We start from the raw sequence: 23,749 nt of genomic DNA on the forward strand, positions 1-23,749 counted from the left end.
TCATCTGAACAACAACTGTGCACCTGATGTAAGGAAAAAGAGCTTAAAATGAAGACTCTGTAGCCTGTCATCTCATATTATGTCATTTAAACCCCTCCCTGCAGAAGAGCAATCCAATTATCCCCCATCTGATTTTAGAAATGGCCTCATCTGAAGGCTATAGTGCTGTTTACTCTGATAAAATGGCATGGCAATCAGTTATAGATCAGTCAAAATAACAAGCCGTTTTAAAGTCCTTCTCTGACTGGAGGAAGCAAATCGGAGACTACAGGGATGTCAACATGTCTTAGAAAAAAACACTGCAATCTCCCTAAAATGCTACTGCCACAGCTATCACAGAGAAGCATTTATTTTCTTCAAGCATTCCGAGCAAAACTGCGAATGACACTGCCGAGGCTTCAAAACAGTTTAGTCTGGTTTGGTGCAGATGGGGGTAACCACAGGGCTTTTGATTCAGAAGAATATTCAAAAGCAAAAAAAAGAAAAGCAAAACTGGAAATATGAAATCGTAGATTTGAGAGATGGCTTTCTTTGGTCTATGGATAAGATTGCAGAGAGGGAGGGAGGGTGGTATTTCGGAGCTGTATGGCTGGAATGGATCCTTTGGTATATCTTGGGAAAGATAAGACCAAATGCCACATGGGAAACACTGAGAAAAGAACTCATAAAGATAGCTGGGGGCTAGGGGCTTACAGGGATTGAGTACAAGTAAAAGCGGTCTTAAATCGGTCAGTTAAGATGCTTGAGCGAAAGTTAACCGATTGTATAAATAAGTAAGGGGAAACGTCCTGTTTAGTCTGTGATTACGTTCTATACACCTTCAGGCTGAAATGGGCAGTATACGCCTCTCCTCACAGAGAAGGCTTGATGGAAATTAACCATAATAACAGGCCTTAATCTATGCCCTGGAGCCTAGGGCTTCCCTAGTCAAGGATCAGTTGCAAAATAGTCTGAATCCATGAGTGATGTCAGAGACTCAACTGAAGGGAGGGCAAAATAGAAATGTCAAATGAATCAGGAAGGAACCTTTTCCCATATTTTGCTGCTTTTTCTGACATCTCTCCTTTCAATTTTCTGTTGATGGTCCTCCAGGTTCCCAGCATGACACGGTGCTACATGACTGTGTTGTTGTTATGGATGGGGGGCAGTATGGAAGGTTGGGGGACCGCATGAGGAGCAGATGACCCCGCGACCTTCGGGGGCAGGACACAGACAGATGTGCTGTCTCGGTAGAGCACGGGGTCAGGTTACACCGAGGCCCCCGTGGTGAAAGGCGAAGTGAAGCCCTACGGGAGGCCCCAACCTGCTCTTTCCCTGCACCGCTCTCAGGTTGTCCAGCCATGCTTCACTTTCCTGTGGGGCTCCATGTTCAGCCTGCCCGGAGGGCAGTAGAGAGGGCTCCTATAAAGGTGTCAGAGGAAGAGTTACTGTCTGTAACCAAGGCCCATTACTGTCCCCCCTTTATGGTGCTCACGGCACTCCACTCCTCTTCCCCCATTAAACCCAACAGCACCTCAGGATATGCAGCGGCAGTGTAGCATGGTGGTAAGGAGCAAGACTTGTAACCATAAGGTTGCCGGTTTGATTCCCTGCTGGGGCACTGCTGCTGTATCCTTGGTATTTAACCCAGAATTGCCTCAGTAAATATCCAGCTGTATAAGTGGAAAACATGTAAAAATTGTAACCTATGTAAGTCGCTCTGGATAACAGCGTCTACTAAATAATGTAATGGAATGCAGTGAAGAGTACTCCTTTACATTACATTACGTCAATCAGTAGGTGCTCTTACCTAGAGCGACTTCCAAATAAGCGCATCACAATGCTGAGTAGTTATCATTGGCTCACTGCTTGCACAGTTGTAAACCCAAACTCGTGTTGCAGTGGCTGATGGGAGGCACCTACGAGCGCCACATCTGGCTTTGATTGGAGCTAATTGAAGCTGGGCTCCTTGACATGCAAACATGACTCATACCCCCCCCCGGCATTACCCTGAATCTCCATCACCGTCAGGTAGGAGGAAAAGATGTGTGCGGTCAGATAACAGGAGGGGGGAATATTAAAAACCGGCCCTCACTGGGAAGGAAATGGCAAATGATAACAGACCGTTTCATGCTGTGAAAAGAAAGCAGCTCTTTATTAGCGGCAGGGCAGAACTTGGTTTGCCGAGTTGCTGAATCTGTCCTACAGGGAAGGGAGTTTACCAACATTCAGAGAGGTTTTCTCACAGTGTTCATGGTACGCATACCTTATCGTGGAGAAAAATAAATAAATTAATTCTCGTCCGTTGATTGAGTGTCCTCAGCTAAGAGCATTTTTCTTACGATGTCACTCTCTCTCAGTCCTCCACGGCTCTTTAGTTGGAAAATCGGGTCCTTTTCCCTTAATGTGCTAAAGTCTGGGAGGAGATAATCAATCAGCTGGCCTTTACAAAAGCGTAACAGAACCTTCTAATGGTGAGAAAATGACTCACTCAATGGCTTCTTTATTTGGCCTGAGTTCTGTTCCTCTTGTTCGTTTCTGTGTTTGTGTGTGCTTGTGTGTATGTGTGTATGTGTGTGCACACTCGTGTGTGTGTGCGCATGCTTGTGTATGTGTGTGTGTATGTGTGTGTGTGCGAGAGATCACAGGTATCCATTGTATTTAGGAGGGCGATGTTAAATGCTCCGTCCCAAGTAGGTTGCCTGTGTTTGAGTGGCCGAGTGGGGTGGCTCAGTAACACCACTTGTGTGGCATGTATCTCGGGTGCACCAGGTGGGAATCCTTGTAAAAGCAGTTAAAAGTCTGATGTGTAAATGCAGGCTGAGAAAGTACCCAGAAGTACTCGTATTTGGATGTTTGGAAGCCCCTTTCTGCTTTATGGATGAAGCACTGTGGAATTTCAGCGTGTGGACACTTCACAGATATGTTGTGCATATAAACCACATTAGGAAAGGTGTATTTGGTTTATGGTCATATTTATTTTAAAAGCAAACACAGATGGAAAAAATCTATTTGTTTTTTTAATGAAGAAGTATAGTGATGGTAGATTGAGAGATGATGATAAAAATGTATTTACTTGGTTTCATTGCGATTATTAAAGAGTGACGGGAGATGCATTCAGGAAGAGAATTTTACTCTGTATAATACTACACTATACTGACTCCAGTATGGTTGAGTATATCATAGTTCCTCCTCATTCCAGTACCTTGGGCCTAGGTCTGCTCCCTGTGTCTACGATAATTTCCCCATGTGCAACAGAGTTCCATGAAAATGGTTAATCTCATGCCCATTGTGCATGTCAACCTAATTACAGACCTCCAATTAAAATATCTTATTAAAATACCCTAATTACTGTGCATAATTGCCGTTTACTGCTAATTGGAAAATTGAATACTGTACTTTTCCAGTGTGATCTTTTCACATGGTGCTCTTTGAAAATAACTTTAACCTTGCATTTTTAATAAGCCACAAGCACGCACACGCATGTGCACACACACACACACGGCTGTATTCGAAACTCCTGTGAGACCATCTCATATTCCTCTGAATTTTACGCGGTAGCCCGTTTGCTGTGAGGGGGCTTATTACAGGAGTCATTTTGTAGATGTACTGCCTATGTGCACGGGCTTGCCATGTGGAAACACGCAGCGCGCCTCACAGAGAGTGTCAGGTTTCAGTTAAACCCATGATGGAAGCTCTCTCTGAAGTCCAACATAACCTGCTCTCGTATAAAGCTACGATTTACTGTCCAGGCAGCCGAATGTGACATCCCTCCACATAAAAACACTGAAAATACACGGCCGAAATATAAGTGCCATTTTAATAGCTTTTACCCCAAAACTGCATTACATTTCTTTCCCTTCGCAGATGCTCTGAAGCGATTTAGATCAACAATGCGATTTACTTATTAATTAAACTTGGAATGCTAACTGGATGTGAAAGGGCTTGAAAGCAACCCTAAGGTTAAATGGAAGGTGCTGCTGCTTTGAAATATACAGAAGGTGCAGTTGCCGGGGATATAGATTCCATGGTTTTATGATGTGTTTTTGATTCTGTGTTCTAGTTACTGCAGTATTTTAGTATACTTTGTTTCTGTTAGATTGCACAAGTTAATTTGTGGTAGGGCTTGAAGAGTGTTAAGCTCACATTCACTGCTCTGGGAGTGTTGTTAGCCTGGTCTGACACTGTTGCTCCTTTAAATTGAATGGATACACTTATGTTCTATTGTGATGGAAGTCGCTCTGGATAAGAGCGTCTGCTAAATGCATGTAATGTAATGTAATATATGGTTTTGGCTGACTCTAGGATGGGATTGATTTTTATGCATCATTTCTAATTCTTAAAAAATACATATAGGTATATAATAGGTAGATGAAGCCATTGTTCATGCAGGACTTGCTGGCCTTCTCATAGATAGACTTGGCACCACTACTTTGTCTTAAAAGGATTCATGTAAAATATACTGTAAAGGACAGACCGTCAGAGACAGACAAAATGTTGTATTCAGGCGAATGAATTGAAATGTCTATAGCAGTGAAAAACACATTCAGAAAAGCTAATGGTGTGTAAACACTTCTTGAGACTTTGCTGCCTGTACCCCCAGTCTCCCCTTAAGAATACAAATGTAGAAACAGCCCCGTTCCCCTAGCGGCCCCCTCTTTCCATGACGAAACAACAGGGGTTCCTTGAGGCAGATGCGGGGAACATGATGATTTTATTAGTCTCTTGGCCAGGGCTGGAGTTGGACGGCGATCCAAGCAAAACAACCATTCTTTATTATGTGCTGGACAGGGAGCATCACATCTGTAATGAAGGTTCGGAGCTTATCAAAGGGGGCTTTTGACTTTTCCTCCCTGTCTATCTCTTTACCTCACAACTCCCCCCCCCCTCCCTCCCCCAAAATGGGTTATTTGGGAGCGTGGGTTTGTGAGTGTGCTTAGCTCGTGTTTTCCTTTGGATGGAAAAATAAAAACATGTGAAGGGGAGAGTGGTCTTTGAGGGGAGGAGTGTGTGTATTCGTGTGTGTGTGTGTATTGGGGGGGGGGTCCTGTGGATTTGGAACATCTGTCCTCCTCGTCATCTGTCACACGTGTTGGCGTTCCTGAGCGGCGCAGAGTTTTCTCATAACAAGGTTGTCTTTATGCGTAAGAGCGCGGGAGGTAATTTACACAGCATCCAGCCCTAAGGGCTGCGTGTGTCTGCAGCTCTGTCCGCGTGCGCGTGTGCGCGTGCAGATGTGTCTGCGTGTGCAGGTATATATATATATATATATATATATATATATATATATATATATATATATATATATATATATATATATATATATGTTTCTTTACTTTATTTGGAGTGGTTTTCATTTTAAGTTATGAATGCCATCCTTCCATTTACTTTGTACTTTTGGGGAAGGTAAGCCATATAATCCACAAATATCTCAGCAAATGTCCAGCTTTATATATGGATAAAATTGTAACCTACTGTATGTAAGTTGCTCTGGATAACAGCATCAAGTTGAAGTTATGAAGTTTTGCTTTGTGTGTATTCGTGGGCATTAGCATAAAAGATCCACCAGTGCTGGATGAAAGGGGCCAGTCTGTAAAAGAAGAGACAGATAGGTGGAGGTTTCATTCCATGGCTGCCTCAGGCCTTTCAGAACAGAAGACAAGTGTGTTCCTTTTGGCCAGTCTCTGGCGGGGCCGCCCTGGGAATGGCTAACACCCAGCCAATCCGGACGCTGTCCCACAGGCAAAATAAGTGTCGGCTAGATTTACACCGAAGGGGCATTGTGCCTCGTGGATGGGGGGCTTATCCTGGGCCCCTCTCCCGGGGCTCTTGGTGGGGATAGGTTGACCCGGACCCATGGGTCAGGGACTGACGGAGGGAGGAGGTGTGAAGGTTCTCTTTTCGAGGTCAAGCTTCGCTGCTGTTACTCAGTTGTAAGGGCAGGAAGGCTGCGCAAACTGGCACAACCTTGGCCTCCTCCGCGGTCCCCGCGGCAGGTTGCGAAACCCGTCTCTCTGCGTTTCATAGCTGACGTGTCTGCAGAATCCAAGTGTCACATGATTGAAAACACATGCAGAACAACATGCGGAACCATCTCTGGTAAAAAAATTACGAAACAATACCCAATTCCCCCAGAAATTACGCATTAGTGCCCGTAATTGTCAAATGCCACTGAGTGGAACATACGCGTCAAAAGTACAAAATTAATAATGGGGCACTTGAATGTTGTTCTGAAATGCTGTGTCACCTTTATGCTCTTTTATGAGGCTGAAGATCTAGGAAAACCCAGCCTCTTGAACCAGAGCCCACTCATCTGATTGAATCACTGTTTAAAATAGTGGTAGATTCAGTTTGAGAAATAAGGGTCACATCACTCAAAGCATTGTATGAGAACCTAATGCTTTATGGTCATACACTTCAAAGAAAATGTTTCAGTTGTTTTTTATTAGGAAGCAACATGACTCTGGATCAGATAAAACGTAACTAATGGCAGGGTTGAGGATTTGATTGGGATTGGGTTATCTGATCCTGGATCAGTGCTTGGGGGCACCATCTGTCCTGAGCTTGTCAGGTTTGTTTCCGACTACAAGGCCCACAGAATGCTTCAGTTTGCAAACGCAGTAAAGTGCACTTGACAGAATGTTGAAATATTACGGGTGAAAAGATATGCAAAATGTAACCACATCAATCAAAATTACAGATCCTAGACCCTAAAGTGACTGTTATATAATTTAATTTTGGAATGCAGACAGCTCCCACACACGCTGTACTAGTATCTCTCACCTCACATCATGAGCACTGCCTACTGTGGTAAAAATGAGACCTCTGTGAAGTGCAGTTCTTTCTAGCGCAGTCAGGACAAGCCAGAACCTGTGTTCTTTGGCTCAGTCTAATTCTGATCATTTATAAGCAGTACGGTCATGAAATTAGCCGAGATGCCTAATTACTAAACATGTGGAGATATTTGCATTGACGTGATTGATGTGATTTTCCTCGTTGATAAATATGTTAGAATTCCCATGTTACAGTGAGTTGTAGCTTGGATATAGAATCAGGGAGCAACACAAGTGGAGCACGTTGGAGGCTGTCAAGTGTATCTACAGTAGCTGACTTGTGTCATACTCACCCTTCGACCTTCCCCTCGATGTCTGGCCCAGCAGGGCATCCCGTGGAGCGGGACATTAATTTACTCTGTCGAGGCAACAGCACGAAGCAATCGGCCTAAGTGTTTCCCTAGCCATTCTCCATATTAGCCTGTCTCCCACTGGAACGTGTTCGCGCCAACGGAGCTGACTTACCAGAGGTGAAGCGGAGTCCAGAGGCGTCTTCAAACGGCCCCTGGTGAGCCTCACTCGCTCTGACAGCGCGGTCGGGGGAACGCCGCTTAAGTGCCCTCCTGTCTGAGAGCTGCCAATTAGGCATTAAGAGATGCTCGCACTCCTCCTCGCTGCCGCGTGGGCGTTGGCGGGGCCCCGACCAAGAGGCGGAGAGAGCCCCATGCTCGGGGCGTGCACCTGCCCCTCCGAATCTGCCTCGGACGTGGGCCGTTGCCTAATCAGGGCTCCTTTGGGCGTCCCCTCCCCAGGGAAGCTCGTGTCACCCAAACTGCCCCGTGCCACTGTGGCTGATTGTATTTGTCACCTGTTCCTGTGCATGGGCGTGGTGTCACAGCTCTCCACAGTGAGTGGCTCTCTCAGCACTGCACTCTTGAGGCTCTCAGACGGCCGCGTCCCCGCCTGCCGAGAGATAAACAATCCTGTCTGCCCTGCGAAGCGGAAAGAAGAACATGTATATTTAGAAAATAGGCAGCGTGTATGAATGCGCCTCCTGCAGAACTTCTTGTATGACGCTGAGGATGTTCTTGCGTGATTAATACAAATCTCTTTCAGTCCGTGGTTACCCATCCATAGAGATTTTATTTTGCCCCCTCAAAGTAGGACATGCAGTAGTACTTTTGTAAGCTGCTTGCACCTTTATAGGTTGTTCTGGATAAGAGTGTCTGCTAAATAACTAAATGTAAATGTACAGTCTTGCTGTGGCTTTTAGAGGCATATCAGCGCACATGAGTGAAAATCGTGAAATTAGTGTCCAAAACCACTGAGGGTAGTGCAGTTACCACTAATTCCTGAGCTGAGCCCTGAGCCCCTCCCTTCCACAGATATGAGGTTGACAAGTAAAATAAACACTGGGATAAAAATTACTTATATGTAAGTATTTCTGTGGTGGTTTCTGAACCACCCCCTTAAATATGAAGGCATTTTTATATAGGTTACTGGTTTTAATATCAGTATATTATTGGTCTTTTAAAATCTTTCATACGTTACCAATGGCTGATGCTACCACCAATGAATTCTGATTCAGGCAATTCATTTTTTGGGTATTGCAAAATCATTATTCATTGTTATCTTCTTACATTATTATGGGAAAAATCCTTAAGATCTGCTGGGTGAAGTAGTTGACTCATCCAGCTTGCGGATTTTCAAGGGCTCCTGAGTGTCTGTGTACAGCTCAACCCTCATTCCACCTTAAGACATTAAACAGCTATCGAATCTGATGACTTACTCGATGACCGGAATATTCTTTTGACTGCAAACAAGACTGAATAAATGTGTGTATGAATAAGCACAGGGACTGGCAGATTTAGTGCTCGAATGACGGTAATTGGATGAAGAGCGTCGGTATTGTGCGGGCGCATCCTGGTGTTAATTCAGTGGGTATCCTGAGTCACCGCTCGCATGCACCCGTCTCCAGACATCTGGATTTTCTCAGGACCGGGGAGGCTAACAGTGCCTGTTGTAATTATGCATAAATCTGCACTTGAACCCTCGGCTGCTGCCAGTAAAAACTGTTTGCCTTAAAGAGGGGGCTCCTTCTTCATGTGATGCTGTGCAGAGCCGCTGTTGTCGATCGCTCCAAAAGTTACGTCGGTTTTTCCAGCGGGCTAGCGAGTGATTCAAAGCAGATACGCGCCGCTATCAGACCGAAGCAGCGCTTGCTTAAGAAGTAAGCCGAGGGAAGTAAGAGGAGATTGATTAGCCGTCTCCCACATAGTTTAAAGAGGAATAACCTCCATTTTCTCAAGCCTTTACATGGAGACCTGCCTGTCTTGACAGAGGAGTTGGCACAGGTTCATTCGCCCATCTGAAGCATAAAGATAAATGAACATCACCAATTGAAATTATCTCCAAGCTGACACCGTGGCAAGATTTGTGTTGGGGAGAAGTACCTGAATGGAACGTGATTTGGAGGTTGTATGAATAATTCAGGCAGTCGGTAGGACATTACCTGCTTGGAAGAGTGCTGTTGCCCCGAAACCAGCAAAAGAGCGGCAAAAATGACAACTGCACTCGTTCAGATTTGTAGTATCCATAGCAACAGATTCCCCAAAGGTGAGGAGCTGGCGGATCGGGGTGGGATTCAGCGTGGGGGGGTTGCAGGGGGTGGGGGTAGGGGGCTGGGTCATCAACAGCCGAAATCCCAAAACGCATCCCAGAACACCTAATGAGTGACTGTGTTATGACTGCTCCTCTGAGCTGATCCACGAGCTTCCTGCTGTGTTATAAATATTTATAGAAATATTTCACAGAGGACCTTTAGAAATAAATCAAGTTGAATTTGGATAGTATTTTTGTAAGTGAATGTCTGTGTTCTGCTTAAATGCAGGACATCGTTCTCAGTGTCGGGAAATGCAGACTGAGATTACTTTCTCTGTGTTGGTTTCAGTCTGAATGGACTGCTGAGAGTAATTAAACATGATGGATTAATTGCTGTGGTGATTACGGTCCTCCCATCACTACCCCCCACCCCCATTAGTTTTTATGAACCACTTGCATACTAAAAAGGGGAAGTAATCAAGGGCATTGGCTCGACTCTGTCCACTGACCTCACCTCACTTGCATATCTTTTATAAAAAAAAAACAAAAACATTCCTACAGTTAGATGACACCTGCATGTCTTCACCTCTTGTGGTGTGTCAGATGACCTCCTATTGCCCGCACGGCTTTGGAATTGGGAGGCGCTCTGAAATGCTGCTTGACCTTCCCACGGTGGAGTGCAGCCAGAGACGTGTAGGAGAACGCAGGCGACCCAGTGCCAACCAGTGTAAAACAAACAGGGGGAAATAATGGGCACGGGGAAGACTTCCATGTGCGCTTGCCTCTGGTACCCTTTGCCGGCGGATACATGGGCAGCCATGTGGAATATCTGTAAGGGCATTGCATTTGTAAACCAGATGGCCACGGGCACAAATCCAGAGTACGGCGCCTCTCTTGTACCCTTGAGCAAGGTGCTTTAAGACAACCTACCAGTGAGTTAGCCTCTTTGAACGGGCGCGTGTATATTTGTATGGGTGAATAGAAGCGTGAATTCAGAATTTGTGAGGAATGTATAGCCTCCCTGTTGGTTGGTGTGATGAGCGAATCGGCACGAACATGAATTATAATTGTGAAGAAAGAGAGAGCATTTTTTCATGCGTGCTGGGAAACAGGAAGCCAGAGGAAATGTGGAAAACTCGCTGCTCCTCGAATAAAGTGGAACCAATCCCTCAAGACCGTGCACTCATGAACTGGGTACTGTGTCGTTCGTCTTTGAAACATTCCGGGCTTAAGAGGACGAGCGGCTGAGAAAGGCAAAGCCACCCAGTGCTTCAGTGAGTCAAAACAAGATGACAGAGGAAGAAAGAAAATGTTGTTGGAAGGAGTTTGTTGTGGGATGCACAGCCAAAACGCATCCTTTGAGACCTTACGAAAGAGTCCCTCTGAATCTGACCATTCGTAAACTGTGCTGGTGAAAGACAGTATGGCTGTACTTTTAGTTAACGCATTCAGTAAAGTACAATCACAGTAAGGTGTTCATGCTGGCACATAAAGCGCACTGAGCTGCAACAAGGTGAAGATTCCTCACCGTCAGAAGCAGCGCAGTACAATACAGTGCAACACAAACTAGACTCGTATGGCACCTTCAGGAAAGAAAAGGGAAATAATAAGTGCCATTTGAGCAGAAAACCAGGCAGTGGATTTACACTGACAGCAGGAATGTGTGGTTTTAATCACAACAGACCCCCCCTCTCTCTGCCTGTGCGAGGAGCCTGTTTACCTGGATGTGTGCCCTGTGCAGTCAGTCTCTCGGCCATTGGGTAGAACAGGAAAAGAGATTTGGACATTCCCTCGCACAAAATGCTCGCTTAAATTTGCTAACCCTCAGAGTTCAGCACTCTGCAACATAGAGGGTTAGATGGAAAGCCACTTGGTGTGCTACCTCACCATCTGGAAGGTGTAGTAGAAGTGCAGGCGGAAGAGACTAGAAGACATCAACCTGTTTCTGTGTGCTCTCCACCCTTTCATTCTTGAATCAAGCCCTGCCTTCTTCTGCAATCTGCAATCAAGGCAGTTTTGAACCATTGAAACATATCAGTTATTAGAGATTTTGCTTGTAATTCCACTTGGTTTGGTTTGAGTTCAGGCACCTTTTGTTCGTGTGTGCGTGTGTGTGTGTACAAGTGTATGCCTGTGTGTATGTGCATATGTACACGCACGTGTGTGACACCTACAGCGATCTGTTCCCTGGCCCTCTAAGCTGATCAGAGCTGTTCCGTCAGCTTCAGCCCGTGGGTTTGGTTTAAGGGCCTTCAGTGACACCCCGCCAGGCATCAAATCTGTTCATTTGTTCTGTGAAAATCTGCCGTAAAAATAGGCTCGTCTCTCTATAAACCTTTTACATGATCAGAGGTAATGAGTGTTTATCCTTTCAAGCAATCATCACCACGAAAAAAAAAATACTGAAAGAAAAAAAAAAACAAATGTCAAAGAGAACATGTTTCTCTTCAGTCTGAAGGTAAAGCCAAACACTCTGTGCTACTTATTTTGTTGGCTGACATTTTAAAGCAACATTTTTTTGTTTCAGTGGGACCGTTTTATTTTCCTTGTGCAGAGCATTAACATTTTGTGTGTAATCAGGTTATGTTAAGAGAATAATCACTCTGTATGCAAGGGCTGTGATGTTAGCAGGGTAAATGCAACATTGAGATCTTTGGCAAAGATGCATTGAATGATGTAAACTATTCAGATGGGGTTTTAACAATGTTTTTTTTTTTTAAATCTCAAATTATCTGGCAAATGTGGGAGCGCGGTGATGTATTGAGCCGTCACGTCATTCCGCTTCACTGCGTGGAACGGACATCAGGAAACAGCAGCCACAAGGGATTTTATTACAGGCTATAGAATATTCCCAGGGAACTGCTATTAAAAGACAAGCAGTGGATCACATCAGTTATTCTTGGAACTCTAGCAAAGCAACAACAAGAGGCAGAGGCTGACCAATCAGGTGTAGGTTAGTTGCTTCAAGGCTTGTTTTTTAATTGTGAATCTCTCTCTGTGCACCCCTGTCTCTGTGTGCCTGGAGTGGTTGGGTTGATGTGGGCACAGACCTTTCTTTCCTAATCCACTTAGGGGTGGGATGAGGGAAATATCAAGTCACATCTTATTGGATGGATTTGGCATCAGTATCTATTCTTTGGTTCAAACAGAAGTAAATTGTTTACCGGCTGGTACATATACAGTCATTAAATATTTCAGTTTCATCAAATATTTCCTGGAAAGGGTTTATGGAACACGTAAGCATAAATATTTTATGTTGAAGCTTCATTTATCAAGTGACAATAGCTGGCTAGTTAAAAATAATTGGGGTACAGTAATTTTGTGCACATTAACCTCAAATGGAGAAGTTTCAGCTTGTAGCATAATTTATGTGCTGAATCAGTCTGGAAGGATTAAGCTCTCTAGATGGTTAAAAAGTGAAAATAATCTAGCAATTTATTTAAACTTGCTAACTAGTCAATAAAAGTTGACAGGTTGAAATGCAAAAAACTAAAAAAGTGAGCAGGTTAGCTAACTTGCTGTATAGCTAGCAATACGCTTCATAGCAACAGACTGAGGCACTGGTGTAGCATCTGAGTACTCACATTAATTAAGTGTAGAAACAATTGTTGCGTTTTGTGATGCAATCATTCAAATGGTACCAAGAAAATAAACTGACAGCAGCTGTTACTGTTCCACTGTAAACTATCTCTTTATAATCCAGCTACCATTGCAGGTTTGCGAGGATATGTGACATCTTTCTCTAAATACCTCCCTCTCTTTCTCTCTGTCCCTCAGGACCCCTCCTTCTCTGCCCTGCTCCATGACAAGCTCCAGGTGCCCAACAGCACGCGCAAGGCCTGGAATGAGCGAGACAGCCGCTGTGATGTCTGTGCCACCCACCTCACCCAGCTGAAGCAGGAGGCTGTCCACATGGTCCTCACCCTGGAGCAGGCGGCCTCCCAGGAGCAGCGCGACGCCTCCCCGGGCTCCCCCCCGCCCCTTCCCAACCTGCCCTCCCTTGTGGGCTCCCGTAACATCCTGCAGGGGGCGCCGCGTGACTGGGTGCACCCACCCACCACTGCCTACCACGCCTCCGCCGGCTCCGCCTCCGCCTCCGCTTCCTCAGCAAGCCCCGCCCCCGCATCAAGCTCCGCCTTCTACCCCGGGCACCCCAAACACGGCCCCAAGCCCAGCAGCCTGGGGGTAGGCAACGGGGCAGAGAGGAGGAACGGCTCTCCGGGCAACGCCGGCAAGTCCGGTGCCCAGCAACCGCCCCACCCGCCCTCCAGCCCCAGCAACGGCAATTCGCTCAGCTCTGTGGCCCTGCAGGCGCACCAATACCTGGAGGGCACCTGGTCCATGCCACGGGGCAATGGCGTCACCCTCTACCCCTACCAGGTACATTAAAAAGTTTTCAAAATTTCTATTGGTGCATAAATCATGGTTACTATAGCAGTGGAGCTCAACATTTTTATTGTACGTTGTACCTTGACAGTGACAGTTATAACAGTACTGTCTTTTGTTTTTACTGCTATATACACAATTTGCTGGTGTAGAGAGGGTACAGGTATAGTAGTTTAGCCTTCGTACTTCACCAGGTCTGCAGCTTGTTCTTACCTCATTGAAAAGTATACTGTAATGATACTGTACACGTTACTATGACCCAGATAGCCCAAGTGTTATGAAACATTTTAAAAATGTGGATCTTACATGAAATACAAAAAAGTAGAAAACAAACAAAAAGTGATTTCTCAGTGATTTTGCTTATTTAGAGAGATTTCAGATTAAGATTCACTCTGAAAGTTATGGCACATTTTTTATAAATTTAAAAATTTTGAACAGCAAATTTAAGGAGGTATCACACTTTTCAGTCTTCCACAATACCAGTTTAGCATTAATTTAAGACTATTGAACTTCAGGTAAGTATAATTTTGTTTATGATTATAACAGGAACAAAACAACAACAATAAAACACTCTCATTGTGGCCAAAAAGAGTTCCTAAAAATGAGTTCCTTTAAAAAAAGAGTTCCTTCAAATGAACTTACACAACCCTAAGAGATGGTGCAAGATAGTTTGTGTTCCTGAGGAGAGATCACACCTCCAACCACACTGGTGTGGTACAGCTCAGTAATGTTGTCTCTTTAGTCAAGTGAGTTACCAGTTTGTGGGGAGTTTTTCGTGATGCACCGAGCTATCATTCAATCACCTCCTCATAAAGGCCACAACACAATAACCACGCTTCTGCTTAATGGACTTGTTGCACTTTTAAAGGCTGCTGGTGGCAGATGGCATGCCTGGGGACACAGCAGATATGGGCCAATATCTCATTGACATCATGATTCAATATTAGCCCCCCGCTGTGTGTGTGTCTGTTTGCTCCAGAGCTTTAACACTGGCTGCAGTGTAGGAGTATCGCTCATGTTTGTATGGCAGTACCTGAGGGCCTAGAATGGACACGTAGATATTTCAGCTCTTGAGTGTTAAGTGTTGGAGACAGGGTCACCTGCAGAGTCGAATCTGAAGAAACTGGATCCACCTCATTGACTCCGGTGTGCAATTTGCTTGAGTCAGAGGCAATCCACAACATACTGCCTTTCCTGTTTCATATGGGTTTAGGGTGCTATGTGAATGCCTCCACAGCCCAACCCATTGGCCCTGACCTGGCTGATTTGTCAGTTCTTGGGGACTGGTGATCATTCTGTTACCCCACCCTGGGCCCATGTCCTTACCCAAATTCATTTTGGTCTGCGTGGGGAGAACTGAATTGGTGTTATTGCTCCAATCTTCACAATTTACAGAAAAATAGGTAAGGTTACATCATCCAATGCTCATTTAATCAACCTTTGCAAAAAAAAAAAAAAAACAGATGGTAAGCGTAGGGAGGAAAAAGTGGTGTACTAAAAGTGGAGTATCTAGCTGGAACAGAGGTCCATTCAACCATGTAATTTCAAGCATGAGCCTAACCATGTGCCGGTGCTTCCATTTGAGTGTATAGGCATGATTGCTGCAAATTCTATTGATTTTTTTACAGCAGTTCCTTACATTCACTGAACAGTGAATGCTGTGCTGTGTTTTCAACAGTGTTCGCTTCAAGCGGAACCTCAAATTGTCTGCAAGGCACACCCTAGTGCTCTGTTTACCTCAGCAATTTAAGACTGTTTCTGGCTTCTTATCAGATCCTACATATAGAATTGGTGGAGTCGGCTCCGGACCACGTCTGCTCATGACCGACTTGCATGGCAGACCGGTTGGGTTGTCTGAGCTGGCCGTCTGGCAGACTGTAGTCGAGGGGTTGAAAAAAATCATTTGAGGATTCCTAGCAAATGCCTGGACGCAGCTCAGACAAACCAAGGCTGACCCTGTGTCACAAGAGGTCACCCACATTACGTCAATGTGATGTCATTCCCACATCTTGATAAGGCAGTTACAGACACTTGAAACACAATGAAACATTCCTTTGCTCATCTTGGCTAAAAGTGAAAGGTAAGGAGAAAAACAGAACAGCTGAAAGAGGTAAAGGCAGATATAAAAAAATATAGAAAGAATGAACATTAAAGAAAACAGCAGGATAAGGAATGAACTTGTTCAAGAGGAACATTTAAACAATTAATATGAAGAGGGTATACAATTATGAATGTTTCACCATATGTGTCTGGTCAGCACTCTCTCATTCACTTCCTTATATGTGCACATCTGACTGCAGGGTTACTGGAACAATAGTGTGTCAAATTGGGTTAATTAAGACTCTTGGGAAAGGCCTCTCCACAAACAGTTACTGCTGGTGTTAGCATGATGCCAGGCTCAAGGTCGTTTTCTTGAGTTGTCCTCTGTGGTAAGCCCAGGGGCTGCCAAAGCCAACATAATCCCACAGCTGAATGTCTAACACTTTTGGCTAGTGCCAGTATGTTGACCTTTCTGGTTACTTTACATGTCAATAAATTGATGTTGTGAAAATAGCAACATCTGAACAAGACTTGGTAATTTGGGAAAACACACACACACACACGCACGTGCACGCACACACACACACACACACACACTTGGTTGCAGCAAGAACTGTGCCATGTACCTGAAATCCAATTGCCTTTCTGTTCTGAACTTTGCACTTGGGCATAATATTACTGTATATAACTGTTTGTATGAATAAAGCATGAGGAGCTCAGCTATCAGTAAACACCCTCTGTCTCACCGTCTGAAGGAGTGAATAGACGTCAGCAGAATTACGAAAGAAAGGAAAATCCATTCAAATCTCAGAATTAATGCAATGGGCTTCATGTCTGCTCCAAAGCCTCCCTTATTAAAAAAGTAAACAAAATGAAACTCCTGTCCTTGAAATGAACTTGCCCTGCATGTGCTCCAAAGGAAAACAGACGGGACTTTTGTGGCCCTGTCTGTAACCAGCTAAAGTCATGAGACCGTGACTTGAGTGGGCACGTCTCCGGTTTGGTGTGTCGGCGAGGCACTGAGGGGTACGTGATGGAACAATGAGCATTGTTCTGCCGGGTCTGCAGGGCAGCTGTTTATCACAGCCGGTAGACAGCACTTCCAGGACTTTGATGTTTCTCGGTGCTTCTGATCATTGTGATGCTAAATTCGGCTGGCTCCCTCTACTGTGCCTTCTTCTTAATTAAGGCTCCATTAGCTTCTACTTACTTCTGGGTTACCTGTGGAAAACAATCTGACATCTACCAGAGATCCTAGATGGATGAATGTCTTTTTCAGATGGTAGACTTGCTTTGCCTTTGGTTTTTGTACATGGGTCCAACCCAACGGCCAAACTTGTGAAGAAAAGGCATGCATAGGCATGCGCATAATCTGACGCACGCACCACCCATACACACTCTCTCCATGGCAATGCTCTCCTTCGTCTCTGCCCAGCACGGTCATGTCCGGGGCTTCTGAGTGACCCTAACACAGTCCTCGTGGTCTGACGGAGGAGGCAAGCGTGGTTAACACTCCTTCCTAATTGGGAAGAGTGGAAACCTGCCTGGGATACAGTGGCTCGCTCTACGACTCAGTGTGACTTTACACTAATTACATTTCACACGGAAAAGAGCAGGGCTGAATAATCAATCAGACAGAGAGAGCAGCCGCCCAGCACCAAGCGCTCCATCAAACACTGATTTTCGTTCCCTCCTTTTTCATAACAACACCGCGCCACAATATTGATAAGGATAATAATTGTGTGTGAGCTGAAATATAAATTTTCAGGTGCATAAGGCAAATGAAGGTCATTATTAAGCCATTAACATAAGCTTATTTGCATTTGGCCACTGTATTAATGTTGGCAGTGTGACTGTATGTGTACCATTATATATCAGTGACCAGCCTGTAGCCCTTCAGAGCTTCATAGGTGGCCCCTGAAGAGATTGTGAAGGGAAAAAAACAGCCATCACGGATGTTATGATTCAAAACATTATTACTGGAATGCATTACAGTGTAGGCAACCATGAGGGCGGTCTTGAACAAGGAGTGTTTGTTTATTCCTATCATCTCAACATGCATAAAAACAGCGGAACTGGAAAGAATTTTAGCCAAAATGTCCATTTCATCATCTCTGCCTCATGTGAATTATTAAGTAAAAAAGGCATACACACATGGATGGTTACAAAAAACATATGACAATTATGAAAAAAATAAATAAATCTGGTGTTAAAATTTTGAAAATGTTTTTACTCTGGTCCTTTGACAGTGACACTAGTAAAGTCTGGTTCTAACCCTGGGTCAGCTTGGCCACCGCAATGCAGTACATGTGATGCATTTCTAAATTCTTATGGTTGATAGCTGAATAAAACATGTTACTGGTATAATTCTACCTCCCCTTCCTAACTCTGCGATGTGTCTGCTGGGAGAAATTGATTGACTGGATACAGCTGGGGGCGCTTTCCCAACAGATAAATAACCATCTCAGAAAGCCACTGCCCAGATTTTATTTTCATTCCCTGATCTCTTCAACCTCAAGCCATTTCAAGCCGAAAGGCCTTATAAACCTGCCATACCAGTATCTGTATTAACGAGAAAGTGCTGCAAACCACAAGCTCAAAGTCACTTTCATATTGTTTTATACTTTGTTTTTTCCTCCGTGGAATGCTCTCTCCTTAATTGAATTTTAAACAATAATGGAGTTCACGGGGTTGGTGGTTTCAGTGAGAAACAATAGGCTTTTGTGTTGAGTGAACAGCCTACTTGTGCTGTGCTGCTGTCCGCTGCTTGTCTCACCTCAGCAATCATAATGGAAAAAATGCACCTGTAACAGATAAGGAACTTGGGTCTCATATTAATGGCAACACTAGACATAGTCATTGGAAATCCCCTGTGTTGTTTGTGCGGCTGTCTCTCATGAAGGTGGTGACAGAGCTGTAAGCATTCTGAGACATGAGACCCCTTTCTCTGCTTTGACCTGAAGGAACCAATCAGTTAAAATTTTATCTATGACTTTGTTTAAGAGCAAATCGAATGCAAGTCACTCTACAAAGTGCTGAATGATAGGGGGATTATAAATCTTATAGTATTATCATCATTCATTTAAGGATTCCAAGAGATTTAGATAAGGATTAACGGTACAATATTCAATCCATGTAAATTAGCAAGCTTATTGTCATATGCCTTTCATTATCTCCCGTGTAGGTTTAAGTCATTTAATGACAAAGTGTAGTTTTAATTTGTTCATTCTGATCCAAATGAATGGGCATTACATGTGTATATTTGCACCTTCTGGTTGAAATGCGCACTTATAGACATTGGAATGCAAGATCAGCGTCTGCAAATGCGAATACTTGGATTGTTTTGCGGTGACATCAGTGTTTTGCGCCTGTGTGTGGGGCATTCATGTTTTCATTTAGCATTGATTGCATCAGTTTTATGGCTAAATGGTGGATGGAGTGGGGCATCTACTAAATTAATTGCTGGAACATTAACTAGTAAATTAAAATCAGTATTTGGATGCTATATCTGTAAATATATTTAACCCAATATTGTTTTGGTATATTACATTTCAGAATCAGAGTATTTGTCCTTTTTCAGATGGATTAGCAATGTGTCTCCATAGTGTTTGTGCACAGAACTCTGGCAAAACCCTGAATGCTAGGCTGAATAGATGAGGGTACCCGATTAAACACTCGAAAAAAGATCACCTCAGATTATTACTCCCCAGGGCCTAAATTCCCACCACCCCTCCTACCCCATTCCTCCATCTGTCAGTCTGTCAGCCTGCCTCAATCTGTCCCCCCCCCCCCCCCCCCCACTCTCTCTCTCTCTGTTTAAAGCCCCTATCTCCAACATCTCAATGAGTCCTCTGTGTCTTCTCTGGTTTTCGTCACTGTTTACTTTGGCTCGGCGCTGTTTTCTCTTTTTCTCTTTCTCCGCCTGAGGGGACACTTAGGGATGCAGGAAGTTCTGAGGCAGAACGTCGGAAAGCCCTCAGATAGTGACAATTATCTCTGCAACAGGACCTCATTATAAAAACAGTCTGGAAACCACACACACAGTTTTACATTTTTTATAGACCCCTCAGTGCCCTTTTAAAATGCAGGGAGAACGTTTCTGTGTATAAAACTGCATTCTGTTCTGGGATGGAGAATTAGTCAACCCCACCCACACCCCCACCCCCCCCAGCTGCCTTCCTGCCCAGTCTGACCTGAAGTAACAAACATCTAAAGACCCCCCCCCCTACAGTCACACACATACACGTGTACACATGCACATTCTACAAACACACATGCCACACATGCGCACTCATACGGGCTCACACCTGCATACACAGACACAGACCCATGCAATAATCTAATAAAATAAGGGAAATTAAAACTCCCCCTCCCTCTGTGCACCGCTGGGTTGTTCCTCTGCTTGCAGAATTATGTATTAGCCACTTCCTGTCTGTGTAGAAATAAATGCATGCTGCTGGACCACTGCTGGGATTTTTAAAGGGTTTGTCTGTATTATTCAGGGTAAAAATCTGTTGACAGTTATCTCTGCGGAGGCATATTTACAATTTAATTTGAACACCCATCTGGATAATTTTTTTGAGGAGCATATGAAATACTCTTTTATCGCAAACTGAGTCATTAGAACAGAATGACTTCAACAGTTATGTTTCCCATCTTCTGTGATGTTGTTTCCCAGTGCAGATAGCAGTGCGCTGAATTAGATGGCTTTTTACTTTTCACAGCACAGGCACATTCTGAGACATTGACAGTAGGTAGCCTCTGGCCCTGTTTATTGTGTGAGCATATTCACAGCATGACCATCGGGCTACACCATTGCAAATACTCATCCACTTTAATGGTTAGATATGCCAAACCCCTTTCGATGAAAGGGAAAGGCAACAGTTTGGAAGGTGCAGTGAACACTGAAGGGAGGTGCTTGGGTTTCTTTTGATACGGCACCATCAATCATCGATTTTTCAGTGGTGCCCTGAATAGCGGTGAGGCAGTCAGGCAGCATCTTGGGGGGGGATCGTAACCCCCGGGCTGTTTCTCCATCCCTGTACCTATTTTCGGCGCCCTCTTGACGGAGGATCGTGGAGGTTGTGGGTGTCCTGGGACAACCGGGGGTTTTGGGGAGGGTGGGTGGGGTGGGGGTTACTGAGAGATAGAAGGATGGAGCCGTGGTTGGTGTGTTCGCCGAAGTGAAGATGGATGGGAGCTCATCGTCGGATGAAACTGGGGCTGCGATTGTGCTGGGGCGAGGGTACTGCTTCAGTGGTTATTTTTAACACTCCCATGATCCCCATAGTTATTTTCACACTCAAACAGAACCAAGTGGTTTTTTTAACCTCGGTGTAGTAGTAAGTAATTACCACCTCACAAGATCACTACCTGTATCACCTGGGCCGTATGAACCACAGAGAACACTGTGAGATCTCACTGTTATACTGCAGGGCAACAATGACATTTTGTAACATGGGTTATTAAGTTAAGAATGCCCTTTGAAGTTTCATTTGGTAATATAATATAAACCAGTGTTTCTCAATCCTGCTCCTGGAGGTCCACTGTCCTGCACGTTTTCCATCTTTCCCTGCACTACTTACCTGACTGGACTCATCAGTGGCACTTTTGATTAGCTGAGCACACCTGATTTAATCAAGAGCATGAAAATAACACTAATCAGGTGTGTTTGAAGTAAGGATAGATAGAAGATATGCAGGACAGTGGGCCTCCAGCAGTAGGATTGAGAAACACTGATATAAACTCAGGTGTTCGTGGTACATACATGAGGCTCCATGGTTTGCTTAGGGCAAGGTGGTCTTACGTCAGCCAGGGCTCCTGGGGTCACTGCTGTATTAGCGCCTTCTAGTGACTCAGCAGTATATGTGACTTGTTTCCTCAGTGACAGATGTGCCGCTCCTCCAACAGACGACAGTCTGCTGTAGTATACATGGACAACTCTATTGGGTGAGTGTGCACAGCTTGCTTAGTGCTCCCTGTGTGGGTACAGGAGGCACAGTGGTTGATTTGAGGGTAGCATGGCTAATGGCCAATTTCAAAGCAGAGCAGAAGAGGTGGGGGGGGGGGGGGCAATGTGAAAATATGGAAAATTCTGAAGCTTCACATCTCAAAATGGTGCTTCCAATACAGCATGGAAGTAATTAATTCTAATCACCTTTAATTCTATGCACTTGACTCATCTGGAATGCAGACTTGGGGGAAGATAAATGGCTGAATGGATGAAGAGGTATAAAACAGAACATGAAGAGCAATGAGAAATAGATCATAGGTTAGGTTAAAAAGAGGCACAATCCTGGACAGGTCCTGTGGTTTGGACGTCATGTGCATTCACATACAGGTTTCAGGGCATTCGCACCAGCAGAGATTAGGAACAGTAACTCTGAGTTGATTCGTCCCGCCACACGCCAGGGATCGATTACACTTATGTTTGTTACATTTTAACTGGAATGATCAACATTGAGCATTAGTCAAACTAATTGCTTTAAGAATCATTTGATGTGACCACAGTATTTTTTTAACTTTGCACTGGAGTTATTCTATACTCTTACATATATTTTTATGTAATAACTGAAGCTCTGCTGCTGCTGACTTTGGGTTCCAATTCAAAATAAACCCAGGTTTTTACTTTTGCTTTACAAATGAACTTGATATAAAAGTGCACTGTCTGTCCACTTTGTCTTGCCATACCTCTGTAAGAGTTTGAACCAATATGGCAGTTTCTGATTCGCAGGACCCAGTGAGACTGTTAGAATCCGACCGGTATGCATTAAGCTGTTATGGTTAATGGAAAAATGGGATATGATTTATTCCTGTTGTAAAGCTGACAGGTCGTAAAGCAGGGCAATCAATAATCCGTAAATATTTCATGTCTGGTGCAGTATTCATACACTCGCCCTGCCAAGCAGTAAATAAAGATGACATAGAAATGCATGTGGCAGGAGACTAGCCATCGGTGTTGTCAACTCGTTTTCCTGTGCTGACTGATTGAAATGGCTTTACGATGGGTTGCACCACTCTGAGTCCTCCCTGTGTACAAGTGAGCAAAGCACTGAAGGAACACCCCCGGGAACATATCTACTGAAGTGTTCTCCACAGTTCATTTCATTATGTAAGGTACACAACATCGCTGTAAATGCCTCGTACAACAGCAGGTATGAGGGACCTTAAGCGTTCATGCTTATGACAGCTCCCAAGTTGCCTTTAGCAGAAGATTACATTTTGGATAGGCTTCTGAGTTCTCTTATGTTAGCCTGAGTCTTCAAAGGGAATTATGGTTGCCCATATCTGAGGTCATGTGACACATACAAGCTACATAATGATTGGCTCATAAGGTTTGTTTGCCAAATATCTGTTAGTTTTGCCATTTTTTCTCCTGACAGATCAGACTCAATTAGAAGCGTGCAGGGATTACATGCAGAGTTCAAGAGGGAGCAATCTGTTTGATACACAGATAGGCCACTTCATTCATATTCACCCATACTGGTGTTTGCTTCAAATTAATCAAAGCTCACTGTGTTAGGGGATTTCAGCAACCATCAAGGAACTGAAAATAAATAAATGTTGAAAAGGAAGTCATTTTATCCAGGTCACTTACCATCAATCGTTTATCACAGGGTATTTAAATGAACTTGTATCGTCTTATGATATCAGTAAAAGCTCCTATAATGAAATGCTCCATTAGAGCCATGAGATAAAGCAGAGTAGGTTTTCAAGGTCATAGTTAGGAGAACATGGAGTTGTGAGTGACCGTTAAGCGAGAGTAACAATCTGTGTGCTTCAGTAACACCTGTCCGATAGGGGAGGAGGTGAGGAAGCGAGAGTCGGGGGGGGGGGTTTGGGAGGGCTGTGTCAGGGGTAGAAGCAGAATTTAATGTCCTCCCTTCTCATGTCTGCACAACAGATGGCAAAGTATCCTCGGGTTCCCCCGTGGCACTAATTGGCACCATGGTGAGGGTGGTTGTTTCACA

General features: G+C 44.4%; 1 protein-coding gene across 2 annotated transcripts in view; it reads left to right on the forward strand.

Moving 5' to 3' along the window:
- LOC118792084 (kinesin-like protein KIF26B) overlaps positions 1-23,749 on the forward strand; it is a 101,671-nt gene that overhangs the window by 24,467 nt on the left and 53,455 nt on the right. For both annotated transcript variants that reach the window (XM_036549786.1, XM_036549787.1), the window contains exon 3: positions 13,131-13,733. In XM_036549786.1, the coding sequence (XP_036405679.1) occupies positions 13,131-13,733 (603 nt within the window). The remainder of the gene's footprint in view (positions 1-13,130; positions 13,734-23,749) is intronic.

This window comes from Megalops cyprinoides, chromosome 17, assembly GCF_013368585.1.
Source record: "Megalops cyprinoides isolate fMegCyp1 chromosome 17, fMegCyp1.pri, whole genome shotgun sequence".
In the NCBI taxonomy this organism is placed as follows: Eukaryota; Metazoa; Chordata; class Actinopteri; order Elopiformes; family Megalopidae; genus Megalops; species Megalops cyprinoides.